The sequence below is a fragment of the Amphiprion ocellaris genome, chromosome 20, assembly GCF_022539595.1.
Source record: "Amphiprion ocellaris isolate individual 3 ecotype Okinawa chromosome 20, ASM2253959v1, whole genome shotgun sequence".
Classification (NCBI taxonomy): Eukaryota; Metazoa; Chordata; class Actinopteri; family Pomacentridae; genus Amphiprion; species Amphiprion ocellaris.
The window spans coordinates 7,167,076-7,189,165 of NC_072785.1; the positions used below are offsets into that span (position 1 = coordinate 7,167,076).

Below are 22,090 nucleotides of genomic sequence, written 5' to 3' on the forward strand. Positions count from 1 at the left end.
CGCTTGTAAATACACAAACAACAGGAGTTACCTGCAGCTCATCTGCCGATGTCATGAACAACAAAGGTTTCTGAGTGTTAAACAGAGAACCTATGAAATGCTTAATTATTCCCAAATGTGGAAAGTGGAACTGCGTACGAAGGTAAAGAAGTGGTTTGAACCTGAAAGCCAAAGTATTTTACCCAAACGCACAGGCTCTCTTTTCTGGATTTTTAAGGGATAGTGCATTATTAAAAGAAGAAAACACGACTTTTTGGGAATTCTGCTTATTTGCTTTCCTGCAAAGGGTGGATTAGAAGATTAGATTGATAGCACTTTGCATGCAAATTATGAAGCCAGCAGCCCGTTCACTTAGCTTAGCATTGAGATTGGAAGCAACTAGCCGGGTTACAACTTGCAAACTTTCTCTTAACTTTCAGTACGTACTACCGCTGCTTTCACAAAGCTCGTACTGTTTCATGCTAATTCACTCTCCACAAAATTACGTGCCTATACAAAGAAACTGCATTCTCAACTTCAAATTCAATTGTGTTTCGTTGTAATGTGTCACAATTCGACTGGGCAGCACTTGTCACCCTGGTAACCCAAAAAATGTTGGAGAAGCTAAAAACATGTAGTAAACGCTCAAATTTAACCCAAACCATGATATTTTTCCAAACCCTAACCAACTGTTTTGGATGCCTAACCTAAAATTGTCAACCTAAACATGTTTTTTTCTCAAACTGGCCACTTTTCCTACCTTACACAGGAGAAAAATTACCATTATTTCAAATCAAAATCCCCTCAAAATAAAATTTAGAATGCAGTTTAGTCATACATCAGCGTAATTGAGAGGACACTGAGGTATGGACACATTTAGGACATACTACATTTGTCGTAATATTGTGCCTTAACTTTGTCCGTTAGTGTCCGTACTTTCTTGGTGGCTAAAGCTGGTTTATACTTGCACAATAGACCATAATGTAACTGCACAGAGAATTGTGGGTCAGAATGGTCAGAAAAGCATGCCAGCTTGAATATTGCAAAATCCAGATATAGTTGGATATCCTGGTATTTTTGGCAAACTATCTATTGTCCCATACTAAATCTTCTTCTCACATACTATATAGTATGGTAATATGAGTATTGGAACACAATAATGAACATGTTCGATTTTGTTGTAAAGCTAATAAGCACATTTTACAAAATATGAAACTATTTCTTTAACTCGATTTTCATACAAATTCTGCCTGAAGCAAAACATATGTAATCTGAAGGACATGCTCATTTGCACTTCTTCACACTTCCACGAATGTATATATCTTTTGCATGGGTGGTCCCAGCTGGACTCAACTCCCCCTCCTTTACCCTGCGATGTTAGTTCCAGGCATTAGTCATTGATCTACACAATTTCCAATGTTCTGCCGTAATGCGTGGACCCTTTTAATATTTCTGTGGCCGTGCTTTGGGTCCCGACCCAGTCTCTGGATACCACACTGGTAAAAAATGCTCAAGAATAGAGTCTTTTTGTTTGCCTCCAGACGGAAACACTTAACACATGCTCATGCTGCTGCACCCGCATGCAACAGAAAAAAGAGAGAGAGAGAGAGAAAGAGAGAGAGAGAGAGAGAGAGAGAGAGAGAGAGAGAGAGAGAGAGAGAGAGAGAGAGAGAGAGAGAGAGAGAGAGAGAGAGAGCGTGGCCTGTGAGGCAATACACAAGTCTTAGTGAGCATAGTTCACACTGTCACACACTTATGAGCACTTATGAGCGGATTTCATGCTTTATTTTACACATTTTATAATGACGTAATGTTGAATTTCGACTGAAACGATCTTCTCAGCTGTGAGTGTTCAGATGTATCTTCTTGTATATGTAGGTTGAACACTATAGGTTTAGTTACTGTGCTTGTCTTTCTTCAGTTTAATCACTGAGTTTGAGTTGAGAGCTCAGGTTTCCTTTGAGAAGAGAGAAAAAGGGAGTGAGGCCTGGTGTTAGCTCAGTCCTGCCATGAGCTGACTGGAGATGTTTATTTTTAATAATAATTCTACAACAGTGAGGCCTAACACTATTTGTATAAATTATAACTAAGTGGTTTGGCCTGGAGGTAATCCACAACGCGCTACTGGGGAGTGATTACAGAGGCAGCAAAAATATACTGTTAATGATAATTGTAAGACAAAAAAAAAAGAATCTTTGTGTCTTTTGGGACTCGTACGGCGGCCTCGTAGCGTGAGTCCACATCCAAATAGCTCTTATAGTTTACACTGATGGTGCGGATGTCATGTAATTTGGCAACGACTTTGTTGTGTCAGTAAGTTCTCGGGAAATTCATATGAACCTACTCCCACAGGACACACCCAAAAAGCATGTAGGCACAAAGGCGTTAAGTGTCACACTGTAAGCATGTGTTTGGGGTGAAGAGGGCACAGCTACTGTGGAAGGATGGCTGCGTCTGCTGAACTCCAGCCAACTGAGGATTTCAAACTGTCACTAGCCGGCCTCTCGCCGAGCGCTCGCTCACACCTCGCAGCAGATCAACTTTATATCCGCAGTAAAGCTGTCGACTCGCCGTAAACAGAGCGAGTGGCAACCACTTTCTCCTACGCCTGCACTGTCTCACACAGACCTGTCACAAGGCAGGCAGGCAGGCAGAGGAGGAGGGAGCGTGGCAGCATGACTGTCTGTAGTTACTCTTATCCAGTGTGAGCAGAAGGAATAATAAGGTATGTTCAGTGGTTTGCCACAGGATATTTCTGTAGGCAGACAGACATATCAGCTGGTTTAAAGCAAACCAAACCTGCAACACTGTCAGCTCTGCAGACACCAAACCAACCTACCACCAGACCTTTAAATCCCCTCACTTACTTGTGTAGCTAGTTACATTTAAATAAATCAGAATGTTTGCTTACTGATATACTTTCACTAGCTATGTCTGCATATAATTATCAAGTTATTTTGCTGAAAATTCAAAAAATGTAGACAAAAAAAAGGAAAAATAGGCTTGTTTCTACTAACTGCTAAAACAAACAGGCTGCATAGTGTCATCAGACAGTAGCATTATAGGTTACATGGCTCTAATAAACAAAACAAAACAAAAGCACTGGTTGCCAACTGCTAAAAAATCTTACGCTCAGGTATGTTCAGTGGTTTGCCACAGGATACTTCTGCAGGCTTCCAGACATGTCAGCAGGTTTAAAGCACTCAAACCTGCAACATTTTCAGATTTGCAGCCACTACACCAGTCTGCCACCATACTTTTAGCTAAATTAAATTATGTTGGCATGCTAAAGAAAAATGGCAATGAAAACGTAGTTGACTGCATGGTTACTGATATACTGTTACTAGTTCTGTGTCTCCATATATTAATCAATTGAATCTGAAGCAAATTTTTAAAATGTTGACAAAAAAAGTAAAAGTAGGCTTGTTTCTACTAACTGCTAAAGCAAATAGGCTGCGTAGTGTCATCAGATGGTAGCATTACAGGCTACATGACTTCAATAAACAAAACAAAACAGAAGCACCGGTTGCCAACTGCTAAAAAATTTTACGCTCAGGTATGTTCAGTGGTTTGTCACAGGATATCTGACAGACACATTGGCTGTTACAAAGCAACCAAACCAGCAAGACTTTACCATCTGGAGCCTCCAGACCAACAACAGCATACCTATTAGTCACACTTACATACTTACTTAGGTAGTTAGTTACCATTTAAATATATCGGCATGTTTGGGAGAAAAAACATTGATGACTACATACTTACTGACATACATTCACTAGCTGTGTTTCTATATAATCATCATAGATTTGAATTTGAAGCAAATCTATAAAATGTGAAAAAAAGTTCTTGTTTCCATTAACTGATTCAGACCAAATAAGGGGCATAGTGTGATCAGGAGGTGGCATTATAGGCTGTAATAAACAGAGTAGGAGACATCGGAAACAAAAGCAGCTGTTTGCAAACAGCTAAAAAAATATTTTTTTAAAAAAAATGCATGTTCTGGTATGTTGCAGGATGCTTCTGTAATCTGACATATACATCGGCTGGTTTCAAGCAACCAACCCTGCAACACTTTCAGCTTTCCAACCATAAGGCTAATCTACCACCCTACCTTTTAGTTGCATTCAAATAAAATATCAGTCCTAAGGTGGTGATATAGGCTGTACATGGCTGTAAGTAGAGGAAGCAGTTGTTTGTTAACTGCTAAAAAATCTTGAAGAAGATCATGAAAAAAACAAAAAAACTCTGGCCATTTATGAAAGAAAAATAAAGAAAGCCTTCAGGAAATGTTTATTAATCAGGAAAAGTTGTAATTATTCATTCCTGTCAGCTGGTATTGGTTAGTTTTATGCTGTGCGGATACAAAAACAACAAAAGAAGTAGAAACAATTGATCAGTCATGCCAGTTAAACGTTAAGGTGTTTCCGTCTCACAATATGCACATGAACCCTTTTTCAAAAAAGTCAAAAGCCAACTCAGCCAAAAGTAAAAACCTCTTTGCATAACTGGAGAATATTTCTCCAGTTTTGCTGTTTATATGAACTCTTTCTAATGCAGTACTTGCGCCATATGCACAAAGATACATAATGTAATCACAGCTACTATGACAGTGAAAGTAAATATCCTAAGAAGGTTATTTGTAATTATGTAAAGGCAGAGAACACGAAGGAAGCTACAACATGAGTAAACACAACTTAAAATATAATTTTTTTTGTGGAGTGCATAACACTAACACACTTAAAATGCTTTCTGACATAATGTCTCTTGATGTTGGACACTGCTGGCCAGCTATGGATTAGAAAAAAATCACTAACCTTTATTTATTCATGCATATTAATTCTTTGTTTCAGTGAGCATTTGAGTTTGCAAGTCTACTTGCCTCAATTAAATTGCCTTCTGAGGAACAAATAAAGAAATTTGAATCAAAATTAATTAAGGTTCCAGAGGCCATTAATGCTTCTTCAGCACTAAGCCAATAACCTTTGTGTTTCCTGTATATAAAAAACAGAAAGACCTTAAAAGGGTATCATTGTGAGTATAATTTGTGATGCTTTTTTTCCCTGTAGTTGCAAAATAATTCTCATGAATAACCTACCCTTCACTGCGGATGATCGTCCGGAAGCAGTCGCCCAGGCTCTTGTAGCTGGTCGGGTCACTGGTCCCTCTTTGGATCTGGAACCTGCAATGACAAATTTCTCATAAAAAGTTTCCATTACGTTCAGCACCTGGGCATTTTATCATAGTCGTGTTTTTGCTTCCTTTCTTTATCGTCCTCATTTTCTGTGTAAGCTACACTGTGACGCGTGCATAAAATACACAGAACAAATTTGATCTTATCATTAATGAGCTCATTTCCCTCCTTATTTTCCTCCCTCTCTGCCTTTCATGTAGCTTTTTTTCCCTCCTCTGCTAAGATGAGAGGCTCCTGCCACCAGGTCCCCTCAGCGCAGGGGAGAACTCAAACATTTATTTAACCCAACCGATCCAATTAGCCACCCAACACCCCAGGACCAGGCCCTGTGCAGCGAGCTTTTCGGCTACTAACATGCCAGTAAGCCAATTGTAACAGCTCTTCAGTTACGTGTAAATTTTTAATATGATGGAGCCAGTCGAGGGACTTTTTGTTGTATCGCAAACATGCAGGTACCTCCCTAATAAAGGCTGGTGAGCTGCGTGTAAATCTTTTACATGGGAGACCAGTTTGGGGTGGAAGAATGAATAGAAATCAGGCCTGTTAGTGGTAAAGAGGTTCAGGTACCGAGATGATGAGAGATCTCGTTACATCCCGCTACGCTGATTGAAGACAGCAGAGTTTAACACTGTGATAGATGACAGACTGAGGTGAATTTTTCCAACACACACAAAAGAATATCAGCAATTCTTGGGGCGGAAGAGAGTAAAGAAGGTAGGCGGTACTGGGACAAGAGAAAGATTCCCTCCTCATATGGCTTCAACTGCCAGGTCACAAGGTCAGCAGTAAGTCGTCCATGCGGGTGCCTGATGGGGCCATAAAGAGCCCCCGGGTTCCAGTGGAAGGGGGAGTTTAGTGGGGTGAGCGGCCTTTCATATCGCTAACAGATTAACATCTTAGAGGGGTGTCCCTCTAATCCTATTTGGTGGATTCCCAAATAGCTTGTAACTCATTCCTGAAAACCAGTTAAAACAGCATAATAAATAGATGTCTGACACCATATTAAAGAGAAGAAGAAAAGAAGGACGCAAGGTATGAGGGGATGGTGGAATAACGGGTGCTGGGAGGGAGGGCAAAGACCCAGAAGATTTAAGACTACTGGGGCTTGTAAACAAATTCAAATCTGGCTTAATTAAAGTCATATGATGGTGGGGTCAAGGATGGAAGGCTCCCTGTCCCCGGTCTCCCCCTGCCTCCTTTGCACTCCCTGCTTCTTCGACCCGAACCGGCCCTGAGAGAGTGGGGTTGGCAGGGCCGTGGTCCGGTTCCAACCCCCTGACTCCACTCATGACCCTGGGGTCACCTCATTTCCTCATGGCCCTCTCCTACCCTGCCATAAAAGCCAGGGACCAAACAGAAAAGGCCCAGGGAGTAGGAGATAATAGGGAGGACTAGAAGAACTCGTGGCAGCGGGGGAACTGTCAGGCCCTTGGCTAGGAAGCTGCTAATGCTGCTTTTTCACAGCAACCAACAGTGGAAAATAAGACTCGAACCTTCAGTTAATCCTGACTGGATGTCCTGTTTAGGGGGATTTGTGCAGACAAAACGCTGCAGATGATGTTAATAAGGCCTTGGTGAATAGGAAGATATAGTGTCTGGCTGAAGAAGCGCACAAGATATCCTGTATGTTGCTCTGGCAGATTCACTTGGCCTTGGAGTCGAGCATGCGGGTCATAAACTCTGCAGGCAGAAGACCTGAGGAAAACCCCTGGGCTTCTTTAAAACACAGCTCAGAGCATCTTCTTCAATCATCAGTGAAACCAACGTAGATACTCAGAGGTGATGAGATCTGTGAGTTCATCAAGACCACCTCCTGTTCCTCCTTTCCCCACATCTTAGTCGTTCTGTATTTGTGCTTTACAGGCCCCAAGTTGCTCAGGTGAGGGTGAAGACGAGGGCAGGTTGGTGCTTCTGCGAGCGAGACACGGCACTCCGGGGTAAATAATTCTAAAGACTTCGTCCACCTGACCTCCAATGCCTATAAAAGTACAAATGCTGGGGCGTCCACAAAGGAGTCAAAAAGGTAAATGAGGGTAAAGTGGCAGCCAAGAGCCCCATTCTTTGTATTTTTATGGATAGCAGCGCCGTGTTTGAGGGCCTTCGGAGGCCGTGTCCGCTCCCAGACCCTGGTGGTAATGGGACCAACAAGACGGGCTGTCACCTCAAGAGAAGCTGAGATGTTGAGGTGAGGCTCATTAATGATCGTGTTAAAAAAAAAAAAGTGCCTATGGGAAGGGGTGAGGTGGGTTATTAGGTTGATCAAAAGGCAGAGGCTTGATGGGCCAACTTTTAAAGGGGCAGGCCATGCTTTTTAGGAGATCTCTTAAAAATATGCCCTATTAAACGAGGGGTATTCCCTCGGTGGCACTCGTAGTGAGGCAAGTTTGATGACTTGCTCTTTATTTAAAATTTAGGGTCTAATACAACTGATATGAAATCATTTTTACAGCTATCCAGACAGACTGACATACAAATTAACGCCCTAGATTGAGAAGTAATGACCTAACCTAACGCAGGTAGTTATCTTTAGCTATCTATTTATACCGCGGCATTACAAATTGTACCATTTTGAACGCTGTGATTTATGTGTGCTGCTGTGTATTTGGTGCTGTTGCTACAATAAGAGCTTTGATCTACTCGTGCCTTCCCATCGCCAAGTGCTTTGAAAAAAAAATTGAGACAACCGAAACACATGATTGCACAAAAAAAGAAGAACTGAAAGGAGGAATGAGAGTTGTGGAATTTCTTGTGTTAGATCTGAAGTGCATAAGACAATCCAGAAGGCAACATAAAGGGGAAATCTATTTTTTACAACCAGATAGTTAATTTTAATGAGCGGGATCATAAAGATGGTAAAAGTCCATGGCATTGGTACATGAGGTTAAGACCACTTTTCCGGCCTAAATGGTCCAACATGGCAAATGCCGCCAGTCGTGACTTTGACCATTCAATCTTGTTTGAGGGTAAAAGAGCGCAACCAAAAATAAAAGGATCCCATTTGGATTAAATAGCAGCTTGTTTTGACAACTGACGTGAATCTCACTGAGGGAAAAAAAAGTATATTTTATTCATAGAAGCAGCAAAAAATAAGAAGTATGACACTACGTTTCAGCTGACCTTCATTCTGTCCAATAACAGAAGAAAAAGTGAGCAGGGTAAAACAAATATTGATGGATAGACTCTGAATCTATGACAAAACTGTTAAAGGAAAAATTGTTTGAGCATGACAGGAGGAGGCCCATAAATAGAGCACTTTGGAGGAAGGAATAGGAAAATAAAGTCGAGGGGAAGAAGATGCGAGATGGGAGTAAAGGGGAAGTGATAAACCTTTGGTGCTTGTGACACGGCAGGCTGCCAAGGCTTGATCTGGACCAGGCCAGGTTAAGTTTCACCAGCACCTACCAGATCTGAGGAACACTGAAGTTGTGGAGCAGATCTGTGGTGTCGATAAATCTAGAAAAAGTTACTCTGGCTGATAAAGGGGCTACAACATCCTTCTGTCATTCTGGATTGTTTCTCTGGCTGATAAAACTGATTCCTCCGATTCCCCTATGGTGATGTTGGGATCAGTTTGCTGGTCCAGATGTCTGCTCATATACTGTGACCCCTGTGACCCGAGATCAGGCTGTGTTACTGGAGAAGAGCAGGAAAAGAGCTGCATAAAACAGCACGAGGACAAGCTGGGCAGGGCCAGACTCAGATGTTTTGAGCATTACAAACTTCTTCTTGACTGACAGATCGCTCTATATGTTAGTGCAGCAAATTTAGAAAGCCACTAATGCGTGAGTGGATCAGATAGGTGGAAAAAATGAGTCGTCTCACCAACATTTCCAGTAAGTGGTTGCATAACAGAGAGGACTTCTTGGGTGTTTAATCCGGGGGTGGTGGGGGCTTTTAACCTCTGCCAAATGCCGTTAACTGAAATTATGGTGCTAATGTTTGAGAAATAGTTGTAATCACGACATGATATAACACTAAATGTAAAAACAGGAAAATCTCTCTCAACAGTTCTGCAAGTACTCCTCAAGAACAACATAAAATGTGTCTTAAACTCAACTTCACAATAAATTTTCTCATAATTTCATATAAGAAACGCTTGCAAATCCACGATTTAACCACACAAATGTCCTGACTGGTGATTCCAGCCTAGACAAGCTTGGTCATGATGACCTGGTCACAGACTGGGACAGTAGCAGCCACTTTGATGTGAGGAAATGCTCCAGGATTTTTGGAGACTCCCCTGACAGCAGGTAACCTCTGGCTATAACACAGTGCAGTCCAGACACAAGACAACCAGCCTTCATGCTTTTAAAGAGACATCCAAGAGTTGCTATTACAACACTGTGCTGCTCTGGCTCAGAACTGTGTCATAGGTGCCAATAAGCATCCCAGAAATACTAAAAACAAACAACAGAGACCTTTTTTGTTGCTATAAATTGAATCATGTCATGCACCTGCTATATTCTTAATTCTGTGTAATAATTTGATGGTTTGGTGTGTCTGGTGCTACCGCTTTAGACAGGACTTTGTAATATTGTGATGTAAAGACAATAAGGAAATCATCACCCAGCCATAGATGCGTGAAATAAAGCCACTCCAATAAGCTTTCCTTTCATCAGCTTTCTGACATATACTTGCAGTTCTTTGAAAAATGCTACTACTCTGTCCTCAAACTGGCATTACTGAGTAAGAAGTCTTGAGCCACTTTTACTGGACGCCATTCAAATTCTGTACCTAGATCCAGTTATTAAAGTGCAGTGCAACAGACAGGAAGAATTATGAATCCAGTCAGAGATGCAGACCTGATAACCACACAAAATTTTCTGAACAAGCCTTAGAGGCACAAACAGTGGGTTCCTCTCTGTAATGTAGAATTGTATCGTTTTCATCTTACATGAAGCTTCTAGTATTTTAGCTTCTAGTAAATACATTAGAACTGAATTGGATTTTGAGGCAAAGTTAAGGAGCTTTGGAGTAAGGAGTTTTTTTGCGACTGTCCCACAAAGGCCAGAGCTCTTTCAAAGTAATGGCAGAGCAAAAACAACCTCATGTGAGTATCTGCATATAAACTGCTGTAAAGAGTCTGCACATTGCCATACTAACCAAATAGCGCATTAAAATCAAACTTAAGTCTAAGACTAATTGCCTCACAGGGGATGTGAACCCCAGTCTCCTGGATGAAATTCTTGCTATAGCTTCATCCTTCTGCCTCCTCACACAGACTTTATAGCTCATCCAAACTTGAATCTTCTCTTACTCCAACGCAGTCTAATCTTTTTGGGACAACATGTATTTCTTTGGAAACATAAATGAGAATGCAGTCAAGCTGTATAGAAATGTAATTTTTTGGAATCGGGGTTGCCGTTCAGTTACAGATTATTACAATATGCATCCAAAAAGAAGTTGTGGCCATACTTTGGAAATCATTTTAAAAAAACAAGCTCATTTACTTAAATGGTTTAAAATGCCTAAAAGAGCAAAGATGTGTGTCATTGGAAAGTGCCAACAAGCTCCAACGCCATTACAACTTGGTCATGTACATGGATATGTGAAATGTTTTACTATGTGGGTCTTCACGTGTAAATGCATCAAGTACAGTTAATACATTCTCGTGTTTCCCATCAAATATTACAGAAAGTTCATAAAATGCAGCTTTTCCTTGCATGTTGTGGTGGACGGACATATTGTCCTGGATCAACCACCAAGCTTTCCTTTTCTTTTTTTCTTTGAATACTTTAAACATTTGAGCTGCTGTTGACAGTGATATAAGGCTTTATAGTACGGTTTTGCCCCTTGTCTCTGGGTGAGGCTGAGAACTTTTAACAGTACTTTTATAAATTAGACTCTTTACCCGCCCAACTTGCGTCATAGGTCTCCTCAAACTTTGATTATCACCTGATTCTCACCTGCTGTCATGAGCTGCGTCACCACATTGTCTGTGATCTTTTTTCGGAAGCTTTTGTTTACATTCAGATCCTGTACAATCTTAGTTTTCGCTACACCTTGTAATTTGACCATTTACGCCGACAGAATGGCTCCTACGAAATACAGTGACGCATGGAGGGATCACAGAACAGCCTTATCAAAACTTCTACTGAGATTTTACATACTGGCCATGTATTTCATGAGCTACAAGATTTAACTGACCCATACAGCATTTTCTTATATACATAAATCATTACAGTTTATTAGCACAGTTCTGACTCTCAGAAATTATTGTCATTATTATCTTTTAGTGTCTAGTATTATATATTTCAGCATATCTTTTCTGAAAATGGCCTGCTTGGACATACACTTGATTATAATTTCCGACAGGTGGCTTCGTGCAAGAGGTTGGAAAACGGGATGATATAGGTGGAATAAAGGATGTACAGACATGCATATGTGAGTTTCAAGGTGTGGCAACAGGGGGGCAGCACTGTGGTTGCAGCACAGTCAGGGTCTAGTGAAATCAAAGCACACAGTGCTTCTCCTCTGTAATTAGTGTACTGGAATGTGAAACCCCTTCACTGATAATGATTACAGGTGCTCCACTGCAACATAGCCACGCCGACATGCACATCTGCTCTTTATGTGCACTTCTATCTATATCCCAAAACATTTCTATCTCTATAGTAAGTCATTTGTGACTGCTAGTTAGCCCTGCTCGTCCAACATCTGCAAGTAACTGCCACAACATCTGTCACAACATTAAAAGCAATGGGTTGGGGGTTTTAAAGTTTATTTACCTGGCATTTGCTTTTATTAGATAGTCGACGGTAAAAGGTGCAAATAATGGGAAAAGCAGTTACATGGTATGTATCATAAGCCCCTTTCCGTAAATCTGACGGCAATTTAACATGATCGCCTTGTGTCTAAGTTTCCATTAAAGTCAGAACAGCAGTCTTGCCTAATTGGATCTAATAACATTCATGTATCAGTTTTAACACAAAAGCCTGAGTTAATGCAGTTGTATTGATGTAGGATGGCTTCATGCCAGTGGTGACCACCTGATGAGCTTAAGTTGGGCTGAAATAATCTCAGACATCATTCGGAAGCGGGATGTCATGTTTGACTGCAAGGAAGAACAGTTTCAGATTTTTAAAAAAAAATTACAATACAAGCAAAAATGACTGCAATTCGTCAAACATCAAGATCAGCAAACGGTCACATTTGTGCACTGAGGACGAGATAACGAGGTAGCATGAAGAAACCACAAACAACCAGAAGAATCATATATTATACCTTACATAACTCCCTGCACAAGTCGGAATAAAGCAGTAGGAAAAATTTATGAAAAAGTCACACGTGTCAGAATGACACAAAGCTTTAATGACTTGACAAAGGCAGCAATAGTAAATAGTTCATATCTGAAAAGAGTTATATTTAATTACCTAATTTCACACTATCCCAGAAATTACAATTACCAAATTGTCATCTGAAAGTGATTTTGGTATTTTAAAACATTTTTTCTTTGAAAGTTATGGAAACCTACTGAACAAATGAAAGAGAAAATTATGTGGTGACAATTTCTGTGCTCTTTTTGGACTTGGTAATGAGGGTCTTGGGAGAATGGGAGTGATGCATAATATGCAGTCACACATGTTTTATAAGAGCTGACAAAGTTCTTTGAATGCTGAATCGTATTTGTGCACCACGACCCTTACCCTTTTTCTTATGAATTTTGATTGTTTTTGCATAGATATTAAATAATGATAGTAGAGCAGCAGCAAGCATGGAAAAACTCAAACTTGTCCTCCCATAGAAGGAAGGATTGGGCATAACATGCAATGAAAATTTCAGATTTTTTTTCTTCTCACTTTTTGCAGCATCTGCACCTGGCACTTCATGGAAAATTTGTGGTTGTGGCAAATAAAGGTATGGGTTAGCTACATGAAATGCTTGGTTAGGGTTAGGGGAAGATTTTGGTCGCAAAACTGCAAACGTGTAATTCCAGATCAGCGATTAGATGAACTGTTGCCAACCTGGCCACCTCCCCAAACCAGCGCTCTCTTATTTTCTGTCATGCTACATCTATTGCCATCCCATTCTCATTGTTAGGGTATCAAATACTGCTGCTATTGTTACGCCACTTAGGTCTCAAAGATAACATAAGGTGTTCTTGGGTTTGGAGCTTCCAATGTTGTACGCACATTTTTCTAGTACAGAAGAGCCTCATAATTAGGTAAGAGAAGTGGAGGTGGTGTAAATCACAGGACTTTGGCACAGTGGACTGAAGTTTTATTTCCATATTTTTGTTTTGGTGACAAAAGCTTCATTTTCACTCACTGTTTGGTTAAGTTTAGACACCAAAACTACTTGGTTAAGTTGAGGAAAACCTCACAGTTTGACTTTAAATACACCCTTTCACAGCATTACACACATGCCACAAGGTAAAGTTCTCGTTCCCTGAAAAAAAGAGCGACAACGACAACACCAGCACAGAAATATTTGGCCACAGTCTGGTGACTTATATATCTGACGTATACCAACTTTTATAGAGCTATGGGACTAACCTGCATGTTGAAAAATGATGCCAAGGGGTGTGTTCAAATGTGACGGCAAGGGGGCTTGACAAAGGGGCAGTATGTGACGAGTTAGGGAGGGGGAGTTCCTGTTGCATATGGCTTCCCGTGTTGCACGTAAATTGTGATGTATGTATGATGGTATGTTTGTAATTCTGGATACTGGGTTACTGGGCTGGTGGGTAGGTAGACAAGCCTGTCCTTAATATTGAAAATGTAGTTTGTTTTTGATTAAATTTTGCCTTTTGTAACTTGAGGAATCATCTGAGAGACTGGAATGCACAAGCACCATATTTAATCCTGCCAAATATGCTCAAGTAGTGACTCACTTTCTGCCTTTTGAACTGAACCCACAGCTCGCTCACACAGTGAAGCGATGCACTGACTGAGCTCCGTTCATCCTGCATGCACTCAGCATGTGTTTGGCTTTACACCGCGAGTAAAGTCCTGCCCTGCAGCCTCACAGCGCCAGTGGGGATTAGGAGCCGGCTTGACTACCGCTGACCTGCCTGCTCCTTTACAAGGAAAGATCAGCTATCAGGCTGCTGCAGCTTTATGCCCTGCTGTTTGAGGGTTGTGTCAGGGATTCCTCCTTAAGTGCACAGGGGTTCACCAAGCAGTTGGGGGCAAACGGAGGTGGAGGCACGAAGGAGGAGGAGGGGAGCGAAGCCTTACGGGCATCCTCGCCGCTGTCACACGCGCCCCTCAAAAAAAAAGGCTGGACGTCATCTGTCAAAGCCCTCATCAAAGATCACTTTCAAGCCCCCCAAGTGGCTCACACTTTCATGCGTGCTGTGACCAAATGGAGGTAGTGTTGCCATGGATACTGCCGTGGGCAAGGGCCAGTACCAGGTTTTTCCAATCAGGCTTGAAACAGGCTACTGGCAGGCTTAGCAGTTTGCAATGACAGCCATGTCATACAACACAATTTACAGAATTGCACAATTCAACACAGATCCTCTAAAACACATGTACAACAGGGGTTTGAAAGAAAACATTACACAAATCGCTCAAGGAACTACAAATTCAGAAGAAATGACAGAAGATTAAACAACACGATCCCACATGATATCGATGAGGTAGTTATGTCATGAGGTTTATATTAACAAAGCTAGTGGCTGAATCAACAACAGGTTAGCTGAGAAGGTTGCTGAAAAACTGAAACCACACAAGAATGCAGAAACAAAACTTCACATTTGGTGGGACGAGTTGAAACGCTGGGTGACGAGTGGTTAGAGGGAAGAAAAAGAGCACAGGGACCAAAGGAATCAAAGAGGAAAGAGCACTAAAGAAGGCAACGGTGAAAGAACGTGTCATTATAAAGAGTGAACAGAAGTGTAGAAGGAGTGGCTCAGTCAGGAGTTACTGCACGAAATACATATTTTTGGGCTTGTTACGTCGAACAAGTCAGATCTCAAAAAGTTCACCGTGACACAAGAAGTGGCACGGGCAGAAGCAGACACGAGGAAGGTGTGGTTTCCCCTCTCTGGGCGGAAGCAAAGGGGTTGATGGGAAGCCGTTTTCAGATGTGTGCGAGTATGTTTGCGCATGCATGTTTATAAGGGTGGAGCTCCGTGTAACAGGATCTCAACATGAAGGGAAATGCGGGCTCAGTGCAACTCTCTAATGAGAGGGGGAACCTGATCAGAGTCAGATGGGGTGCCCCGAGCGCACAGCCCCCTGCAGAAAGTGCCGCCCGACACCCTTTGTTACCTCCAAGTGAGCTGAGACCAGCCCATGAACCATGTAACTAGGTGGTTTCCAGGTTAATGAAAAGCTGTAACTCCGGTCCCACTGTCTCTCTCTGCTAAACTGCCCTCCTTCCTCAATGTACCACCCCCCCCCATCTTCACCCCCACATTCCAGCCCTTTGCCCATGAGGGGGGGGCGTTAGGGTCAGGGGCAATTAACTGCTTACTTTGTGTGAAGCATGCTACATTTACATGTTCGGCTGATTATTATCCCGAATGACTCACGATGAGACAAATGTTTCGATTTCTGGATTCACTTTAATTTTTTTGGATGGCATGTATTAAAAAGCACCAAACAGAACAGTCACAGACGCAGATGTGAAGTGGTTGTTCTCAACTTTAAGTGATTCATAAAAGCCAATCATGATACACAAGTCCTCTAAGACATGCCCTTCTTTGCTCCCAAAATCATTTCGCAGAGGTTTTGAGAGGCATACTTTCTTTACAGAATCAACGTTACATATTTATTAGCCAGAAACTGTTGGATTTTCAACTTTTAGAGAGTCAGTGAACTACTCATTGGTGACCTACTGTTAAGTTATAAAAAACAAAACATAACTAAGCCTAAAATTGTGATAGTTGTACAGATCACTTTAGACATATTCTTTACATTATTACTCCATGACATTGCCGAAAATAGAAAAGACATGAGGTTATTTTGGGATGGTAATCACAGTGTTCGCCTTCATCCAACCTAACAAACTTGTCCCCCCCAAAATACATTACTATAGGGTTAAAATGCATTCTCATTTTGTTTTGAAATAACAAAAGACTTTTAATTTGAAAGAGCCACAGAGTCTACATAAAGTTGTACAAATGGAGGATCGCGGCATCAGTCCACAACAGGATTCTTCCCAAAAGACCAAGGTTCATGTCCCAAGTGGGGTCATTATTCTTAGACATAAGTTTCATTTTCACACTTTTTTTTTACTTGTAGTCTTAACTCTTTGCTTGCGTACATGGTTAGGTTTAGGAAAAAAGCACAGTTTGGGTTGAAAATCACAATAACTTTGAAGATTTTGCTCCATTCTCTGGGTTACCAGCCAAACCGATTTAATAAAAATCTGTTGGCTGATGGGAACGACAGGAAAAAATAAAGATATCCTGATTTGAAACAAATCTGTGATACATCACGATCAAGCAGAATAAAATGTGTCTCTCAAAACATGACTGAAAGTGCAGTTCAGTTGTATAGGAATGTCATTTTTGGGAGACAAGGCTGAACCTGATATTCTCTGGTGTGCACCTCGGTGTGTGAATGTTCTCAATTAAAATAAAAAAAAATCTTTAGAAATGAATCAAAATCAGGATTTTTTGCTTTTCTTGGTTGTAAATTGAAGGTCTTCGGGTACTGGACTGTTATCTTTGGGCACAATTCACCATTTTTCTGAAATTTTATTGAAACAATAATAATCGTTAGCAGCAAGCTTTTACTAGCAGCTTTGTCCAAAAGAACCAATTTTATTGCCATTAATAGCCAATTTTTCCAGTACGAGAAGTCTTAAGCAAGACGTGAAACCTCTACCAGCTCATTTGTTGCACAACCCTCTTGTGCTTATCTCAGAACGGCCAATATTATTAATGTTCAACGCTTTTCGATGATGAAAGAGGCAGTAAGTCAGGCTGATGGAAGGTGGGCTCTGCAGGAGACCCTCAGATGTAAGATAGATGTACTTATTAGCAAAGGTGAGTAACAGGGGTCATGACTTGACTGGTCAGCGAGCTCACCGCAGAGAGTAAAAGTGCAACAACAAAGGCATAAAGACACACTGTGAGACTTTCACTTTTACGTCTCATTTCTAAACCGATGCTCAGTTGGTGAAATACTCGCCATCGTTACTCAAAAGTGCTTTTTCCCATCACAGTTTTTCATAGATATCTTGAGCTAATTAGTGTAATTTCCTTCTCTGCTTTAAAAATATCTCACAAGTCCACATTTGGCGCTATCAATCATGTTCAACATTATGTGTCACGCTTTTTTTCTTTTTCCAAATCTCTGGAACACAGCTATTCATTTATCTGCCAAAAAGGAGTCGTCTTGGAGGATGAAACGGTATTTGTTTAAAGGGGGAAAAACTGCCAAACGGTCCTGACATTTTTGTGATTCATGACGGCAGTATTTGGCCACTGGTGGAGTAGCCAACTCCTCACAGCTAATCCTAAATCTGCAAATTCATCGCTCCCTCCCTCCATGAGAAAGAAGAGAAAGATAAACTCTCATTTTGAAAAAAAAAGAGGCAAACAACACCAGCTCCCATGCAGGTAAGGTACACATTTTTTGTCAGGTTTACCTTTCCAAGAAAAAAAAGAAAAGGGATGAAGGGAAAGAAAGAGAGAGAAAAAAGAAAGCCTTTGATTTTGAGTTGGTGGAAAAAAGTAAATTTACTCCAGTTGCCATTCAATTTGGACCGGTGGACATTAAAGCAGGAGCCAGTGCCTAATAAGAGCCATGCCTGAGAGAGAGGGAGAGAGAAACCCAGTGGAGGTGCGTCTGAGTCTCGGCTCCAAGGTTCCTGCTAATAGATTTCAGCTCCCTCAGTGTCCCAATTAGCTGGTATGTATGCTTGGTTTATGAATTCATGTGTGGACGCTCAGTGTGTGTACAGTACGGACGCAGATTTGCACATATTGCTTGTTTTTGAGTGTGTGTTTGGGCCATTTGGAGCTAGCAGCAGCCGCCTGTTGTCTCTTGACATTGTCTAAAGCTTCCAATTAAAATAAACAGTCTTAAGCCCCGAGCTCAGACCAACAGGAATCAATTTAAGCAGACCTGGACCCGGCAACAAAATGCCTATCAACATAAACACATGGCGACACAAACAGAAAACAAACAGATAAACCTGTCCAGTTTTAGAGCAGCTTTTACCACTTTTTAAGGAAGAGCATTACAAAGAAAATAGTGGATGTACTTTTAACCCTGACCTCCGTGTGAGGACGGACAGGCAGGGCTCAAGACTTACCTGTAATAAACCCCCACGGCTCCCACACGTGACCGTAAATCACACGGTGCTGCCTTCAAAGTATCAAATATCAACTAATACAACGCTGCTCACCCCTGGCTTTTATCCCTCTTGTGTTTCCTTTTCTCTGTGTTGTGGTGGTGGTGGTGGCACTGCCTTTAAAGTGCAACCATCTCACTTTTTTAAAAGGCACTGCCGGGCAATTTATTTACCAAGAAACTGCTGCCGTAAATGACAGAAAAAGCAGTACAATTTACTGACAAGTAGTGAATGGGGCAGGAGTCGGGGGGGGGCGGGAGGCTTAGAACGAAGCCAGAGGTCTTGGCTGGGCCTGTGAAAGACTATAAAGCTTTAGTAGTAGCCCACGACCTGTTTATGGCTGGCTGAGACACTGTGGTGTGAGGCTCCTGATCACTCTGCTGCTCACGACTCTTGCATAGCACAAAAAACAGAAGATGGCAGCAAGAAAAATAAGCTATTAAACACAACAGGAAGTGCATTTAGTGGCATCTGATTTATTCTGCAGGGGCGTTCCAGAAAAGAAGGACAAAATCTCATTCTTTTTTCTTAACTAAAAAAAAGGAGCAATTTGAAAGCATAAAACTTCTAACATTGTGTGAGAAGTGAATGAGTAAATGATGCATTTCATTTTCCACAAAATGTGTCAGACTCTTGGCATCGGTGCCCACTGGTGTGGAGAATGAGCTGGCCAGGGCCCGCTGAGCTGAGAGAATAAGACTTGGTATGATTGGAACTTCATTACTCAGACTGCAATACCCACCAAGAGGATTTGAGGCAGATGTGGACTAAACTGGCTTTCTTTTAAGTGGCGTGAACCTTTAGTTGACAAAAGATGCAGTATGAATTTAAATGCGAAATGTGTGGCCTACCTCGTCTTCACCACGTCGAGGGGATGCATCAAGCAGATCTCTACCAGACCTGAGAAGCAAAAACAGACAGAATAAGTCACATTCTTCTACCAATATCTTTTGAGTAGCAGTTCTAATCTTAAAACAAGTTAATTAACATAAAGTTTCATTGACAGTTGGTGCATTATTAGGTTATGTATAGGTTTTGAAGCCAAACAGTGAGAGTTTTGCAGATAAGTAAATGTCCGTTATATTCGATCCTTTGCCAAACATCTTCACACAATGCTGATTATCATTGCAGAACCAGTTTAATCGCTTTGTTTGGCAAGACACTAGAGATTTAAAGCTGCTGTCTGTAGCGACATTCCTGCACTGGTGCACTAGTGGAGGAGCGATTTACGTCGACCAGCAATGACTGAATTGCCAGAACTGAAGTGAGGAGCAACTGTAGAGATGGAGCAGACCATAGGAGTGTAATGGAGCTAATGGCAAAAACAAAGTTTCTGTTGCTGCAAATCAGGAGTCGACTGATATGTTTTTGCAGAACCAATACCAATATACCTGTCATTAGTAATCAAAGAGACTGATAACTGATATTCAAATCTGACATTTGCACTAAATATGAAGATACTAATGTTAAAATGTAGAACAACACAACCTCCAATACATATTTCTGCTGAAATGCCTGTTGTAATTTATGTTTCACGTGTTTAGTTAAAGAAAACTTCTCAACAATAATCTTCATGGCACATGTCCAAAGAGTACATCATCAATCAACAACTCCCATTCATTGTCTATGTGAAACACTGCACTATATTCTGGTAGCGTCATGTTGCGTTTGGAGAGACGGGGCATCATGCTGTCTGCCCCTCATTTGTATAAAGTTGAGGTCTTGGCTCCTTTATGCAAATGAAGAACGTCCAACATGATCCGACGCCTGACACAACTTGGGAAAAACTTTAAAACTAAACGAATCTAAAATAAGGACGGATTCAGCAACTGCATGGCTTATTTCTTGCCTCAAATGGTTTCAGAAACACATTTTGCTGAACTGTTTTCGTAATTAAAGAGAGTTTCCGAGTGAGCCGCCATGTTGGTCCAGTTTGAAATCCTGCAAATGAAGTGCAGCGGTGTGAATCCTGTGTGGAATTCTGTTGATGAGCAGCTTTCAACTGTATATATTTGAGCTGTATGCCATCAAGCGTGCAATGTCGGGAAGCAGTGTGATGCTTCACGTGTAAAAACGTCCCTGTGGACACACACTATCAAAGTTAATAGGCCATTACTTGTCATGTATAACCAATCAGATGCTACTGTTGGTGGCTACCGACAGAGAAAAAGAGGCTGCATCAGAGACAAAGCAGTGCATCTTTGATTTCTTGCAATTTAAGTTTAAAAAGAACAATCTGAAAAATGCGGAATATAGGATCTGATAACTGATTGACCCTTATTCCAGATAAACAAGAAACTCAACGTTCAGATTTTCTCACCCCAAGAAGAGAGATAAAAGTTCTGCACTTCAGGTTTAACCATACCAGTAGCTGTAGATCAACTGTAAATCCTTAAAAAATGCAACGACAAGTTGAGGTTATGGTTTCTGTCGTGGGCGGAGATAGCCGATTGCTGTATTAAGGAAATTTAAGAAAGACTTAGTAGTAACATGCACTATTTTAACAATGACTAATTCATTGTAGATTCATTGTTGTGAGCAAAAATGCTGAACAGTTGCCTTTCTCTGACTTTTTCTGGTTTATATCTGGTAACTTGAACACATTTGGCTTTTGGAACTTTTTTGTATCATACAAACATTATCTAAATAGTATTAAGACAGTCAACTGTGGAACAATCAATAAATATCTGCCAATTCAGTGGATAAGATAAAGATAAAGATAAAGATAAAGTTCTTTATTTCTCCCCACTCCAGGGGAAATTTACATTGTTACAGCAGTTTTATTTACAATATATACAAGGGTGGCAAAATTTTTAACAGAAAAAATAAAAATAAAAATAAAGTTTAAAAGTGCAAAGATGTGCAGTGCAAGAATGTCTGTGCAAATTTTATGGTTTGGGGTGGTAATGATATAGTCCAGTTTATGTTAACATCAGCCAGTGATGCTGATGTTGTAAAGTCTTATAGCAGATGGGATGAAGGACCTGCGATAGCGCTCTTTCTTGCAGGGTGGATGTCTCAGTCTGCTGCTGAAGGAATAATATGTACATGTTGCCCTCCTACTTTCAGAGCTTCCATATAGACTCATTGTTAACTTGTACATATCTGTTAAAGCCTGTAAGGATCAGATAACAACATAAATCTGATGCTTTACCTCAAGTGTGACAACTAAGCTTTTAGAGATCTGATAAGAAGGTTGCCTAATGACTAACAGGGGCAAAAGTCAAAGGATGTGTGTTGACTGGATCTTTGCTCCTTTCATTTTGAAGTAAAATCATTTTGCACCAGCAGCACCAGAACCTTACCACCACTTATTCAAATGCTTCAGTAATTCTTGGTGTTTTGTGCCATTTCTGCCAGAGCACCAGTGATCCAACAAGACTTCTCTTCAAATCCCCGTGAGCGACTTTAATTCCCGACATTTTGAACAGCTGAAGCCACCGACCATATCATCCACGCAAACCCAGTACATCAGTAACGAGCCAGCAGAATCAATGCAGCCGGCTGATCATGGAGAGACTCTGAGGTTTCACACACACGCTAACTATGTGCATCTGTGTTGAAAAGCCACTGCTTTGGCACAGAGGCCTTCTGACTCAATCAGGGTTGTTTTAGTTTTTTTTAAACTCGTGATTCGTCCCTTTTCTGTTGCTCTGAGGGCTTCTC

General features: G+C 41.1%; 1 protein-coding gene across 1 annotated transcript in view; it reads right to left on the reverse strand.

Moving 5' to 3' along the window:
* Nucleotides 1-22,090, reverse strand: part of slc25a21 (solute carrier family 25 member 21) — a 114,767-nt gene that overhangs the window by 24,547 nt on the left and 68,130 nt on the right. Inside the window, exons 3-4 of the mRNA XM_023272620.3 lie at nucleotides 19,276-19,324; nucleotides 5,075-5,158 (exon numbers count right to left, since the gene is read on the reverse strand). Of these exons, the coding sequence (XP_023128388.1) occupies nucleotides 5,075-5,158; nucleotides 19,276-19,324 (133 nt within the window). The remainder of the gene's footprint in view (nucleotides 1-5,074; nucleotides 5,159-19,275; nucleotides 19,325-22,090) is intronic.